Source organism: Apiospora phragmitis, assembly GCF_038363925.1.
Source record: "Apiospora phragmitis strain CBS 135458 chromosome Unknown utg000006l:1.0-5683423.0:1.0-5690449.0, whole genome shotgun sequence".
Taxonomy (NCBI): Eukaryota; Fungi; Ascomycota; class Sordariomycetes; order Amphisphaeriales; family Apiosporaceae; genus Apiospora; species Apiospora phragmitis.
In genome coordinates, this window is record NW_027117404.1 from 306,334 (window position 1) to 320,173 (window position 13,840).

At 50.0% G+C, this 13,840-nt stretch overlaps 5 protein-coding genes across 5 annotated transcripts; 2 read left to right on the forward strand and 3 right to left on the reverse strand.

Moving 5' to 3' along the window:
- Positions 1 to 671: 671 nt before the first annotated feature.
- PG994_005353 (Tyrosinase-like protein orsC) lies at positions 672 to 1,951 on the reverse strand (the record flags this gene model as incomplete). The annotated part of the gene is made up of 4 exons (XM_066856762.1): positions 672 to 854; positions 887 to 1,402; positions 1,542 to 1,751; positions 1,826 to 1,951. The coding sequence occupies 4 exons, from the start codon at positions 1,949 to 1,951 to the stop codon at positions 672 to 674; spliced, it is 1,035 nt and encodes a 344-aa protein (XP_066716031.1).
- A 648-nt stretch (positions 1,952 to 2,599) lies between these two features.
- On the reverse strand, positions 2,600 to 3,927 carry PG994_005354 (uncharacterized protein; the record flags this gene model as incomplete). Its single annotated transcript, XM_066856763.1, has 5 exons — positions 2,600 to 2,934; positions 3,054 to 3,126; positions 3,177 to 3,423; positions 3,478 to 3,685; positions 3,879 to 3,927. The coding sequence occupies 5 exons, from the start codon at positions 3,925 to 3,927 to the stop codon at positions 2,600 to 2,602; spliced, it is 912 nt and encodes a 303-aa protein (XP_066716032.1).
- A 2,140-nt stretch (positions 3,928 to 6,067) lies between these two features.
- Positions 6,068 to 6,733, forward strand: PG994_005355 (FAD-binding domain-containing protein; the record flags this gene model as incomplete). Its single annotated transcript, XM_066856764.1, has 2 exons — positions 6,068 to 6,518; positions 6,573 to 6,733. 2 exons carry the CDS (start codon positions 6,068 to 6,070, stop codon positions 6,731 to 6,733), a joined length of 612 nt encoding a protein of 203 aa, XP_066716033.1.
- A 456-nt stretch (positions 6,734 to 7,189) lies between these two features.
- PG994_005356 (uncharacterized protein) lies at positions 7,190 to 7,493 on the reverse strand (the record flags this gene model as incomplete). The annotated part of the gene is made up of 2 exons (XM_066856765.1): positions 7,190 to 7,291; positions 7,395 to 7,493. 2 exons carry the CDS (start codon positions 7,491 to 7,493, stop codon positions 7,190 to 7,192), a joined length of 201 nt encoding a protein of 66 aa, XP_066716034.1.
- Positions 7,494 to 11,838: 4,345 nt separating this feature from the next.
- On the forward strand, positions 11,839 to 13,313 carry PG994_005357 (uncharacterized protein; the record flags this gene model as incomplete). Its single annotated transcript, XM_066856766.1, has 2 exons — positions 11,839 to 12,978; positions 13,029 to 13,313. The coding sequence occupies 2 exons, from the start codon at positions 11,839 to 11,841 to the stop codon at positions 13,311 to 13,313; spliced, it is 1,425 nt and encodes a 474-aa protein (XP_066716035.1).
- Between the last annotated feature and the right edge of the window lie 527 nt (positions 13,314 to 13,840).

The following is a 13,840-nucleotide window of genomic DNA, read 5'->3' on the forward strand; positions in this document are numbered from 1 at the left end:
GAGGAGAAGCAACCAGCCAGTAATAATCTATAGGAGATTCGGCCATTTTGTATGTATGACCTACCCGAGTAAATCAAGTGGCTGCATAGGTACATAGGTAAGATTCATAGATCCTAACTGATCAATCATTTCCCGCTGGTCTGGGTTGGTGGCTCAGTGTACTAGTCTAGAATCCATAGGTGAGTCTCGAGGATAAGGGCTCGAATCCCACAGCCCAGACCGGGCTGGTGACTTGTGGTGGGGGGGACTTGGGACTATTAATGAGATGTAACCTTGAGCCTCGGGCGCGACTTAGATGGTCGTCCGATTTATTAAACAAGGGTATACCGTACATATGCGTTGCCGATCGAAGGAGGCTTTATCTGTACATACTTGGTTCTAATTTCTTCTTCTGCTGATCTGTCGCCCCTTTTGACTACATGTCTGTGACGTTTCATGTTGTTCAACGGACATGCCTTCATACAGAGAACGATGGCTGCTCTCTGCAAGCCAGTTTCCCATTGAACTCTGTCCTACTCCCCCAGATGTACTTTTGTTCTTGTTGGAGCTTGGGCACTTCCTTATGTTTGAAGAGTACAAGCTCGTATCTGCTCTGTGACTTGACCCTAACCCCTTTCCAACACGGATATATGATATCTCCCACAGCAAGTCACCAGTCAGAATAGCCTATATTAGTACTCGTATATGTAGCAAGCCGGCGTGCCGCCCATAGTATCCAACAAGTCCTCCAGCACCCTGCTCTGGCCGGTGGCGCCCATCTCCAGCACGTCGCTCCGCTGCGTATAGCTCAGCGACGCGTCCCGGGCGAGCCGCGTGCCCATGACGCCGCGCGCCACGGGGCCCGGGTGCAGCCCCTGCCACAGCCAGTACAGTAGACGTAGTCGACCATGGCGTGGTGAAACCAGAAGAGCGGGTCGACGGCCGACGAGAAGTTTGTCCGAGTTGTCGCCGCCGATGGTGTGGTGGCCGCCTGAGTGCAAACCCGAAAACCCGTGTCCGGCGGCCGCCCTTGCAGCTCCGTCTGGAACACCGACACGTCGCTCGACACGACGGGGCCGCCGGTCGTCACGTTCAGCAGGTTCGCGTACGTGTGCCACGGCGCTGACGCGTGCGTGCTCAGGTCCCGCCGCAGGCACCGCGGGTTGTGCGTGTTGGTGCCGTCGGGCACGCCGGCCGGCATGCCGCGCATCGCCGGGTTGATGGGGCCCAGGTTCACGGTCAGGTTGGCGAAGGGACCGCGCTCGATGCAGCCGCCGCCGGGGCCCGAGGGGAGGTAGACGATACCCGCGGCGAGGGTGCCGTTGTGCTCCACGTAGGCCCCGTTGCCGCCCATGGAGGTGTCGGAGCCGTCCATGAGGGGGTTTTTGGTGGGATCGGCTTGGTACTTGAACCACTTCCAATACTAGCGATGTACATACGTTGTTCATTAAGTCCCATTGTTTTTTGTCTCGTCCCTTGTCTTTCTCCCTTTCCTTGGTGCTTAATTTTCAACTCCCTAGAAAAGCCGCCATTTTGAAAATGATGAAAAAGCATTGACATACCGGCTGCGTCCCGTTGTAACCACAGGCCTCTCTCAGTGCTCGCTCGTAGGTCCACGTAAGGTAACGATGATACGTTAAGAAGTTGCCCGTGTTGTGGATGAAGCGCGTCTGGTTGATGTGGGTCGCCGGCCAATCGTCGTAGCGGACTCGAGCGCCGGCCGCCCAGCTCTTGTCCGACTGCGACGGTAGCATGAACATGCACTGGACGGCCTAGATGTACGCATTCTTCTCCGCGACGGTCAGCACGTCCCAGTCTGCGTCTCGCGGCCGTTTCGAGGGAGCACTGTCCGGGCGAGGGCGGTTTGGCCACCTCTTGCTGCCATAGGGTTAGCCATGGCCCTGTCGTGAAGCATTCTCAGGCTGTCGTGTGGAACAGCTGCTGTGGTAGATGCTGCAAGCCTCAAGGCCATGGTGCGGACCCCCCCCCCTTATGGTATCACTTCGATTGTTTGACGGTGTCGCCCTCTTTCTGGTCTACCGCAGCGGCAAGCACATATCACACTCATTCCATATAACCAAGCCTGAACGGGTTTAAATGAGTACTTACCGAGGGACGGTTCACCATAAACACACTTCCAAAACCGGTGAGTCGAGTGGCTCACATAAGCACCTATCCGCGTCTATCAGGAAGGCTAAAAAGAAACACGAACCTTGGCGATGCAGGAAGAGGCAGCTAGGTCCGGAGAGGGGCGGATTACTCCATCATCATCAAATCTATACCCTTGTGTGGATAATTCCCTCAGATCATTGCCAATGGGGAAGACGCGGGCGCACCTGACGTAGGTATTATAACTTAATACCAGGGCGACTCTAGTCTGGCCGTAGTCTCCTGTTGGCATTTTCAATGGCAGAAAGCCTGATCTAAACAGTCATTGTTAAAAAGAACTCTTGCCCCCCTGACTGCGAGATACAGCTTAAAGAGTCAAGACGGCTTTTTTATTCAAACCGAAATAACTCGTAAGTACTGGCCACATATTACCTGGCGACACGCGTTACATACGCTCACTCAAGTTCCATCCCGTGACACCTCAGGCAGTTTTCTCGATTACGCAATCCTCTCAGACCTTGTCGTTGGACTTCTTGGGCGTACTAAGCTTGCCAGTGCCCTTCACGCCACCACTGGTCTCGATCGCAAAGGTTCCGTCGCCGTTACTGGCATCGTCTGTACCGGCAATCTTGAAGTTGTTCTTGGCAAATAAACCGTCCTCTGTGGAAAGCGGGAGGCTCACATGAACCGAGGAGAAACGCTGGCTCTTAGTTGCGTCATCATTGGTTCCGGTTATACGGATCTCCGTATTGGCAGAACCGGCCTTGACCGGGCCATTCTGGGTCCATTCCAAGCCATGCTTGCCTGATATAGGCCCATCTATGGGAACGATGTTGCCTTGCTTGTCTTTGAACGGATGATCTGCTATCCATTATTTCATGGCGTCGAGATTTGGGTCCTCATCACCCCCAAGCGCCTAGTGGAAGTTAGCAAAGATACAAGCCTTTGCATACAACAATACTTACCTCCGGCATCTTTTTGGTCGAGAATCACAAGGTCACCGATCACCTTGTCGTCAGTATTGTAGCTGGAAAGCTCCTGTTCACATAATATTAGCTATGTGTGAGACCTTGGAATTGTAAAATTACCTCATCGAATTTTTCCACTAGCTTGTTAATGTCTTTGAGGACTTCTTTATCGATCTGTTCCTGTGTGATCTTCAGAGCTGGGTTAAGATCAGGGTCGTTCTCCTCCTCCTGTTCCTTTTCCTTTTGTAACATGAAATTCATGCTAGTGACGATACCTGTGGTCTTGGAGGTCCACAGCATCGACTGATTGACAAGCAGTTGAATCTTCTTTGCTCCAAATCGTGCTGAGCATATCTCGATGATGGCCCTGCGCAGGAGTTAGCAAACAGGTCTTTTCCCTTTAGTGCAGCAAGTGACCCACGCTCGAAGGGTATCTCGTTCTTTCTCGCCCTCGACCAAAGTGTAAATGAGCAAGGCCGCCTCGGCTATGACGCCTGCCCATTGAAGGAATTTACCAGCCCTCTTGACCCAGCGAAGGCCACTGACGGTCTTTTCCGCGACGTCAACACCGCCCACGAGCTTTCGGGTCCAGTTGACCCGAATCATCTCAACTCCGTCCTCGACGGCGCCTGGTTGGATGGTTAATATAGAAGAGCAAAGACTCCAGGCGAAGTTGCTTGCCTTTGAAGATCATGACCAGGCCTAGAAGAACACCCCAGACTCCGTGGATGAATACGCTGAACTTGCAAGTGATAGCGACCATCATCTTAGCTACACCCCTGTCAGTGTTTTCAAGTATTTCCAAGACGCATCGAGACTTACGGATAACCTTGAGGGCCCAACCCACTCCGGCGATGAAGCCTGTCGCCATCATGCCGTTCTTTAGGTGGGGGTTGTGGATGATGAGGGTGTCACAAATGTGCTGGTAGTTTGCCTTCTGAGCTGGGGTCAAGGAAGAAAGTCCAGCCTGAATATACTGCTCTGCGGTAGGGTAGCCCGCAGCCTTGGCTACATTGTTGAAGACAGATTCTTCAATGGCCGTAAGCTTCTTGATTTGTTCCTCGGTGCTCTCAAAGGTCGACTGAATTGATGTCGTTTGTGTGATGAGTTGCTTAACACGTGCCTCACGGTTCGGATTATCTTGGTAACTGTCAGTTTTATTGTTTTCTCAAAATAACGTTGAATTATGTTACCTGGATAGAAGGGACCAGACATGGTGCTTTGTATTCAAAGTCTTATTTGGTAGATGAGAAGGTTCGTGTGCAGTCAAATTGTTATTGAGGATAGTATTCCGGATGGGTGGATTGTTGCCTCGAGACGTCCTCAGGATGTCGATATATATATGTACTTTACATGATCAAAAAAAAACGACCAACATGGCGAGAAGCGATGTCGGCAACTATCTTGGCTACAATGATTCCTACTTACTCACTCCAGCTGGATCAGCTCTGTACTTTCCGGTACCGTACCGAAACGATGGCGAATGCTCTTTCCTCCCCCCCCCTCTTTCTTGTTGGTACCATTGGATTCTTCGTCGTGCCGCCAATATTTCCAGACATCTAAGGCGCAGATGGCAGCCAGCCAGCCATGTCCATGATGAATATTGAGCAATTGCCAAGATAGCATCTCACCGCATTCGACAGAGCCAGCCAAGTCGGTTGGGCAACGTCGCTCTGTATACGAACTATCATTCTAGAACGGCCGAAAATGCATCCAGGGTCATATGTCCTTGCTGATGGCTGCGAAGCCAGAGGTGCTGCATATGCAGCAAGCTTTTGATATGCCTACTGGACGCGTGTGTAAGCCGTTCTACTTATCCTGGATCAAGACTAATATTTGGTAGCCGATCATAATGTTTTTGCACGACAAAAGCATGCCAGGCGAAATCGTACAGGCACAGGAGTTCCAGCTCATATCGGTTCAAAGCAGAGTCGACTGCGAAGCCGAAGAACTCCATACGGAAAGATTAGTTTCCATCCATAACTGTTGTAGGAGATTGACCTTGAAAATGATAGGGAGACAAATGGCTCATCCATGCCAACGTTATCGAGCCGTACCCCGAAAAGATAAATGTCAAGGACGTTCGGTTCATTATGAAAAATGTGACCAAAGGCAAGATCTTTACGGGACTGCCAATGGCAACTTCATGGTTATAGACCACTGTAGCTGCATGGTCCAATGCTATTCGAGCCTATCGTGATGGGATGAACATTATTCCTGGAGAACGACCAAGGTGACTGTGATGCAGACAATATCCATACCCTCTTGCCATCTTACCAGATCGTAAGTTGATACTGACTATACAAGCCGACCAACATCATCCAGAGATCCCTTTGTAGGCACACCCTTCAGCGCATGCCAAGGAAGCGCGATGTGAAAGCGGGTCGGCACATAGCTACATGTAGTGCTTACTCCGGCCCGTAATATGTGTAATTGGTAGATCGATTAAGGCGCAGTCTAATGTTGGCTGCATCCGCAATGGTAAAGTCACATTGTATATATCTAATGTCAAATTCAAGATAGGGAGGGGGGGTGTTTTGGAGGCTGATGCAGTGATGCGTTCCTAACATGTCAGTGCTCGCGCCAACCTGGATGGGCCTAAGGTTACCGATTACCCGCCCCTGGTGGGGTAAATACCAACGCTGAAGGCCCACTGACTGCACGATTTCTGACCAAATATGGAAGGCATCCAGGGCACAGTAGGATGTCCCAAGGCCAACAGCGATCGATATATGCCGTTGTGGCGACACGTACACCGTGGAAGCCGAGGCAGAGTGCAGTTGTTGGTCCAATTGACCGACCGCATTCCATCCCTTACATGAGTTGGTGACATGGGTGCACATGATGCCCGAGGCACCGGGTCGTCTTTACCTTCAATTCGGCCAACTTGATTTCCCTCTCTTGTACCGACCGCAAACCACTTCAGGTCCCTGATATTCCTTGAAGAGCTCCCAAGATATTGTATTGTGACTTTCCTCACTCATTAGCCGCCACTCTACGGGCGTCCCACGATGGGTGGTAAGACAGCTGAGGCCATCTCAGCCCTCAAACAACACCTGCGCCGCGGCCGTTTCGTCACGCCCGACGTGACTGAAGAGTACGAATCACTCAACAACAGCTACCTCTCGGGCTTTGAGAACGACCTTACTCCTGCCTGTATTTTCCTTCCCACGTCCAAAGACGAGGTAGCCGTGTTTGTCCGCACGATTCGCCCTTTCCGCGACGACGTCCAGTTCGCTATACGAGCCGCCGGAAGACAGCCTCTACCTGGATGCGCAAACGTGCAGGGCGGCATCACTGTGGATCTCCGGTCGCTGGCGGGCATCCAACTTCGAGATGGCACTGTTCAGGTGCCCGTAGGTGATACCTGGGGCGCCGTCTATCAGTATCTAGAGCCTCATGGACTGGGCGTGACCGGCGGCAAATCAACAACATGTGGTATCGGGGGTTTGGCAACGCAAGGTGCGTACGGCTCACTTCATTAGAGCTACTGCTCTTTAACTCACTACGTGTTAGGCGGTCTCTCGTTCTTTTCGTCTCGAGAAGGCTTTATTTGCGACAACGTCGTCAACTTCGAGGTTGTTGTCGCCTCTGGGGAGATCCTCAACGCCAACGCGCAGGAGATCCCAGACCTTTGGGTCGCCTTGCGTGGCGGTGGAAACAACCTCGGTATGTAGCCATTATACAGCCTAGTTATGTGAGGCCTTGCTCATACTCCTGTGGCTAATCGTCTCGATTGGCCAGCGTAGGTCTTCGAAGTTGGTGCTGCTTTCGTATGCGAGATGTGCCGCGTGAAACAGGCCCTCAATGTCTTCGTCCGTCAGAAAAGGCTCGTTGTGCTCGATGAAGAATGGCAGATGGTGCAGGCGGCGACCGAACTCGTTGATTGCCCACGCATCGTGTAGTGTGCCCATACATAGGGCAAGTCGCGGTTACCAGCCAGTACGATCGCGAGCAGTGCAGTTCTTCCATTTGCCGGTGCACGTTTTGCGGCCAGGTAACGCTTCATCGACCAAAGGTCATCGTTTCTCTGTAGATATCATCGCATGCGATATCATCCATGATGGTCGAGACCTGCTTCGCTGTCGGCTTTGCCGGCCTTCGCCATCAGGCGAGCGCATATGTCAACGGCATCAAGCCTTTGTATTCGTACCATCCAGCATCGCCGATTGTTGAGGCTTTGCTGTTGCAAACATATCAATCCAGCGCCACATTTGCATGTCGAGGTGCGTCCGCTATCATTCGCTGAGTGTTTTGCTGTAGTTGTTCTTACTGTTGTGTTAGAACGCGTACCATCAGTTCATGAAGTGACGATATTTTTTCTCTTTACAGACAGACCAAGACGATGTCGAAGTAGTTGCAGGAGGTCGTTGCGCGCCAGCACGCGATGTTGGGATGTTGACCATGCAACGCCAGCAGGGTATTCCTCGAAGCCATGGTCGGTGACCTTTTACGATAGCGAAGCTCCTCTACAAAATTTACCGGCGTTGTGTAACATTTACACCATTGCAGCAGTTCATATTTTTTGGCTTGCACGATAAGAGTCATCCATTGCCATTGAATACAATAGAGCTTTCTGTCATCTTCAAGACATGCATCAGTCACATCGTGATTGATTATTACCTTTATGATTGCCGATCCATTGGAGACTAGCGAGATGAGCATATAAGAAACATCAAAGAAACTAATAACTGATCGTAACATGGCGGATTTGCAATTCTGCAGGTGGCGAGTCGGGATGATCCTTGAAAGTGCTTGATCAATTGACAATTGCGCTGATCAGACGCGCGAGAAATACCATCATCATTGCTGAGAGTTCATCACATAGGTCATCATACCATCAGACATCTATGGTGTGAGCTTTACGTCGTACAGGCTTGAAGTTTGAATTCACCCGATGATTAAGTCGATCCGCCATACCAGTGAATGTGACCAGGCATGAAGCGATTGATGTTATGACGAAAGAAACAGCGGTCGACCCGTGAGGATACGACCACCCATCGAAGTTGATACATAGGAGACAGATATCATGATAAGTCTTTTCCATATGTTGCATGGAAACATTGTGAAGCTCTCGAAGAGTGCCATATAGATGAGGTGTATGAATATGTTGTCCGGAAATATTCACATAAATCATTCATCATCAATCAAGTGCATCTTGGCTTGCCCAGGCTGTGTTACTTTCCCTATCTTGACTGCCATATTTGACTCTACAACATATACGACTCGCTTTTTTTAAAACTCGCAAAGAGAAATCATCATCCTAAGTTTATGTCACCTTAAGGAGTATGATCGACTCAAAAAGTCACCAGGTGGCGATTCAATGCGTCAGATGACCAGGATGCAGCTCAGCGAGTATTCAACCAGAAGCGGAAGCTTCGCCAGGCATCAGCAAAGCGAATCTTCGATTTTGTCCTGCATGTCCGTTCAGCATCAACCTGAGAGGATCACGCACGGGGTGTCGGTGCCGTTACCTGATTCCGCTATCGCTGAACCGTAAGGCTGTCTCTGACGTTGGTCGTGCTGATGTTTGTCCTTCATCCATTTATTCACCCAACTTCCTATATAGGAGACGATCTATGACCCTGCATCGGCTGCCTTATTGGTGAATCATGTCTGGGAGCACTATGTAATGTGTCTGGTCCTTTTGAAACAAATGCTTCATGTGGGGAAGAAAACAGCCATCAGGTCCAACACCACACAAATGGGTCAAGTAAAAATCATGCATACCATCTTGTCTAAAAGCTCGATGACCAATAGATTACCCAAGGAAGGCCACTGATAATTGAAGACGGTAGGACAAATGGCAGATATATAGGCGTAGCGACCGTTTTACTCTTGAGCAAATGAAAGGATTACTTTACCATCTGAGAAAAGCATTAGTATTAGTTATTCTGGTTATCGATGCAGATCGTCAAGTCGATCTTGAATCCGATAGAAATGTCTGTTCACCAGAACGTTCAGCTTGGTTGGCCTGCAACTTCATCATAAGGACGTACCGATGTGTTAGTACGCTATCCATCACATATCGCCGTCACCTGGATGAGCTCAGGCGTGTATCGGTCAGCTTACAGGACCGTTTTAGACGTTGTTAAGCCATCTAAGCAGCTGCCGCACGAGCCGTTCGCGACACTTCTTTCTTCTTCGACCATAAACGTATGGCTCAATGCGTTGACAATCGTGTCAGTATAAAATCATCAGAGTTATCCTTATCACTGCCAGACTGCGGGCAGTCTGCTTTTGGTGGCCATAGGGGTTCCTGATTTGTCCGCTACGTTGCGGTGACGCCACGTTGTGATCAGCGCGATGTTCCAGCCCATTACGACGGTATCATTCTGAGTCGGTCGCGTTGTTGTCATCTGCTGTCGAGTCGCGCGACGCGATGCGGCGTTGCTCCAGCACGCCTCCGCTGACGTGGCACGCGCTGCAACAAACACTGGCGTGCTGGCCGACTATCGACGCGGTCAGGCCAAGCTCACGAATTTTTGCTATCTGGCGACCTCAGGCGGCAATCGCTGACGCAGATCGTTATCACTGCCACGCGCGTTGCGGTGATCGCGGCGGCAATCTGGCCCGGCGAGTACGCGATCTGGCGTCGTGTGGCCAGTCGGCAAGCTCGCCGTCATGCGACGTCGTTGTATGGTGTTCTTTATATACGACGCATACGAGAGCGATTGTGGTCGATTCCGTCTTCGGCGGCACGTACCCGGTGATGCGTGATCGATATTGACTGAGCAGATCAGATAAAGATCGTTCGGTGCCTGAGCAGCAAAATTCTTTAATTGTGTCGAGTCAGCCTTCATAGCCTTTATCTCTATGCGAGTCCATCTCTCTTGATGTGGAGTCATCTCGTCGTTAATTTCTCGAACCCAATTGACCTTATTGATCTCATGTTCACCTGTCCTTCAACAATTGAAAGCGATTGGAATGGTCATGCGTGTCAAAACACGTTGTGGAGAGCTCACGACATTAGGTGATGCTTGGACAGCGGCCCCGGATTACTGTTGATTGGTGTCCATGAGTCGGCACTAAGAGGTGCATTGGAGGTCTTAGAATACCGTAAACCATGACACTTTCTGCATGCAAAAGTTTGCTATTCATCAATTTGTGTCGCAATCCAGGTGCAATGTATTGAGATAAATTGAAACAGCAGCGCGTCGCATGAAGTGGCGAACAGACATTATCATGTGATCGGTTTCACATTTGTTGCTGGAGGCGAAGAGAAACCATCAATAAGGGGCGTGGTCTGCACAGAGCAGGCTATATGGACAACTTATTGTGTCTTATGTGACCTGCTTCAGCATATTAGTACATTACCTCAGGAAGATGCCATAGGTTATCACTGCAGTGTGGTTACTGTTGTTGTGGACAATTGTATTCGATGAGTTGATCGCCACTATACAAACCCTTGATTTACTGGGAAGAGCTTGCAACAACACCTCAAGAAATGTGTATACTATGACATCGATGTATTAACCACCGGACAGTATCCTCTGGCGCGATATGGAGGGCTCGTGAGTGTATCGGGTCTGATTTGAGCCCATGAAACAGATCTTGCCAGACATAAGAGTCATGTATCAAAAATGCTGTTATAGCGCTGGCACTGGCATGCGAGCCAGATCATCATTAGTAATGCATATAATTTCCTCTTGCGGCATGAGCCAATGAAATCATCATACCGTCGTGTAAAGTGCGAGAAGCACGCCACTCGACATGGCAAACAGACAAAAGAAAAGTTGAATATGGCGATGAGATACATGTAAAGCTGGAGCAAAATGACGCCGAACGCTTTTACCGATGCGACATGATGAAGGTGCATAGCGGATGCGTTGCCATTAAGGCGGGTCACATTATCGCCTTACCACCGAGAACATGACGGTAATGATCGCAGAAGTGGTTACTAAAATACGCATTGAGCACGAATGTTGCAGTAACATTTACCAAGCTGAAAAAAGAGACAGGCAAGCAATGAGATTATTAAAAGAGGACAGAAACATCAGATCTTTGCTGATCATTGCAATTGTGACGCTTAATCAATGTTGGGGCCAATCAAGATTAATAATCATATTCGACCACATAAAAATACGATCATGCATGTCACTGCGTTTTCACCAAATCATGATTGCCATTAACATTGAAATGCTATCGCAAACCCTTTAATTATCCGTTCATTCATGAAATGTAGTTCAAAATAACGATTACCATTAGCCAGCATTAACCACACAGTCAAGTGAGCATGTCGAATATAAAAAGAAAGCGAACATGATTATTCATGCCGTTTGGATGATACATCGACGAGGAGGATGAACCATGGTGGATTACCGCGCATCGCTTTATCTGGTGGATTATCGATCATGCGCGACGACACGTCGAGTTGCTGCGCATGTGCGGCGATATCGCATTATTGCTCACGCCATGCAGATGGCCGATATAGGAAGATATAGAACGGCGCACGCGCCAGGTGGATACTATCAAGCGTCATCAGTTGTATCATCATCACTGGCAACCAAGTATCGATACGATGTCTTCATATCTGTTAGATATCAGACTGTCACCATGCATAATAAGGATGGGATTGCTTCATTAAAGACTGTGGCTGGTGTGAACAAGAAACGTTCACCACATACTGGAAGCCACCTACAGAAAAAGTAGGTGTCACATTACACCCATCGACTTCATCATCTATTAATACACTGTTTCGGGACCCCAGCCTCCTTCTGTTCCAACCTTCAGTCATCTTTCCTTTCCTTCCGCCTGCAGTCTGTTCATGCCACCGACCACCATGGTGCATCAATTGGCCAAACTCCCCTTGGAGCTGCTGCATGCCGTGGCTTCGCTGCTTCTTCGGCCAGATCAAGCGGCGCTAGCTCGGACGAGCAAGACGTTCAATGGCCTGCTAACCCCGATCATCTGGGGCGACGTCGAGTTACACTTCCGCGGAACTCACGAGGGGGTTGACCATGATGTGGAATTGGTAATTGAGATTGATAGAGAGGAGGATCCTAGCCCTGAAGAACGAGCTGAATATCCCTTTTGGGACATCGTCAAGGAGTCCTCGCAGCGGAAATACTCACAAGTAGAGTTTGATGGTACAAACCAAGCCGGAATTGACATTTTTCATCAATCCCATATCGATGGGGACGAGGCCGAGATTGTAGGCAGGGCCTCCGAAAATTGCAACAGGAGAAACCTTCAGTTCGCGGAGGAGGAGAATTTTGTCCGCGTGAGCTCTATCACGTCTGCTCCGAGGTGGACTGAACTGGCGCAGCAGGTACGATCGCTTTGCATGTCCATCGGCGTGGACGACGGAGTCATCAGGGTACTGTCGGGCCTTCGCAACCTCCGCTCACTGGAGCTCGCCTTCCTTCCACTGCCTGAAAATAAAGACTGTCCGTATGAAGCTCCCAAGATCCGAATGCCAACTTTGAAGAACCTCAAGCTGCGCGGATACTTTCCAGTTGCGTTCCTGAAAGAAGTCTTTGCCAACGCGGAAACCATCACCCACTTGAATCTAGGCCTTCTGGCTACGAAGTTCGACGACAAACCATACTCGCGCAGTCTTCTGGTCTGGGAAGGCGGAGAGCAGGACGATAGGGACAATGAAGAAGGCCTCCAGCCCTGGGCATTTCACAGCCCCCTTTGGCTCTCAAATGCCTTAGCACGAGGATTCACCTTACTGACGCATCTCCACCTTGTCAAGCCAATCTGTTGTGACTACATATCTTACGACGAAGGTGGCATGGACATTACCCCTTCGGCTTACGAAAAAGTCGTCTATGATGAGTGGGCTCAGCTTTTGAAGGTTGCTTCTGTGACTCTGAGGGAACTCATTTTAGAGCATCGTGCATCAATTGACAATTCATGTGTGATGGATACTGGGCCTGCTCCGGATATGATACGGCCGGCCCGGATTCCGACGTGGGTATGGGCAACTTCTGGCTTTGTCAATCGGCCTTGCGGCTTCTTCTCCAGCAAAGCAAGCAGTTCGGCAAGCTCCAACACCTTGCTCTTCGGGGTATACCGATCAAATGCATCCAAATCATCGAAGAGGGCGAAAAGTCCTTCCTCAAGAGCACTGCGGTGCCCGGGATCGATGGAAGGCCGGACAACCACGATCTGCTTCGAAACGCCTACCCTGACTGTGATGTCGATATTTTTGAGCATGTTTATGGTATCTATCCGCATGATGGCAGAACCTACGAAAGTTGGGATGAGGATCGCAAAGAGAATAGGCAAGATGAGGGGATGGGCTGCTAGAAGACTTGAACTACTACCGGGACTACATTCGGAGATTTGGTCCTCAGTGGAAGATTCCAGGGTAGGACGCGGGACTACAGTACCGCAGATGGTCATAGACGATGTTATCGCGGGCTAGCCCGTCTACCCCGGCTATCCCGGCTTCTACTGCACGCGTCGACTTGGAGAAGCACACATCCCAAGTCATGAAACCTGATAACATCGGTGACGTTTGACTTCATGTTTTCGTTTTCTCTTGCAGCAACGCGATCGCCCCCCTTCGAGGAACTATCCTCATCTCCAGCTGCCAACGGCAAAGACTATCAGCATATGCTATAGCATGCGATGTGCCCCTCTACTTTCCGCTCCGCTGAATTGCATACTGCATGCCTTCTTTATCTCAAGACGGCATTCTCTCCGAATTTGAGAAGAGCAGACTGGGGACCAATTGCTATTCTGACACTTGCTCATCGTTGGCAACAAGTCCCCTGATCATCTGCCGTAGTGGCGTGAGCCACCCTTTCGTGTCCAATTTCCCTATCCGTAAG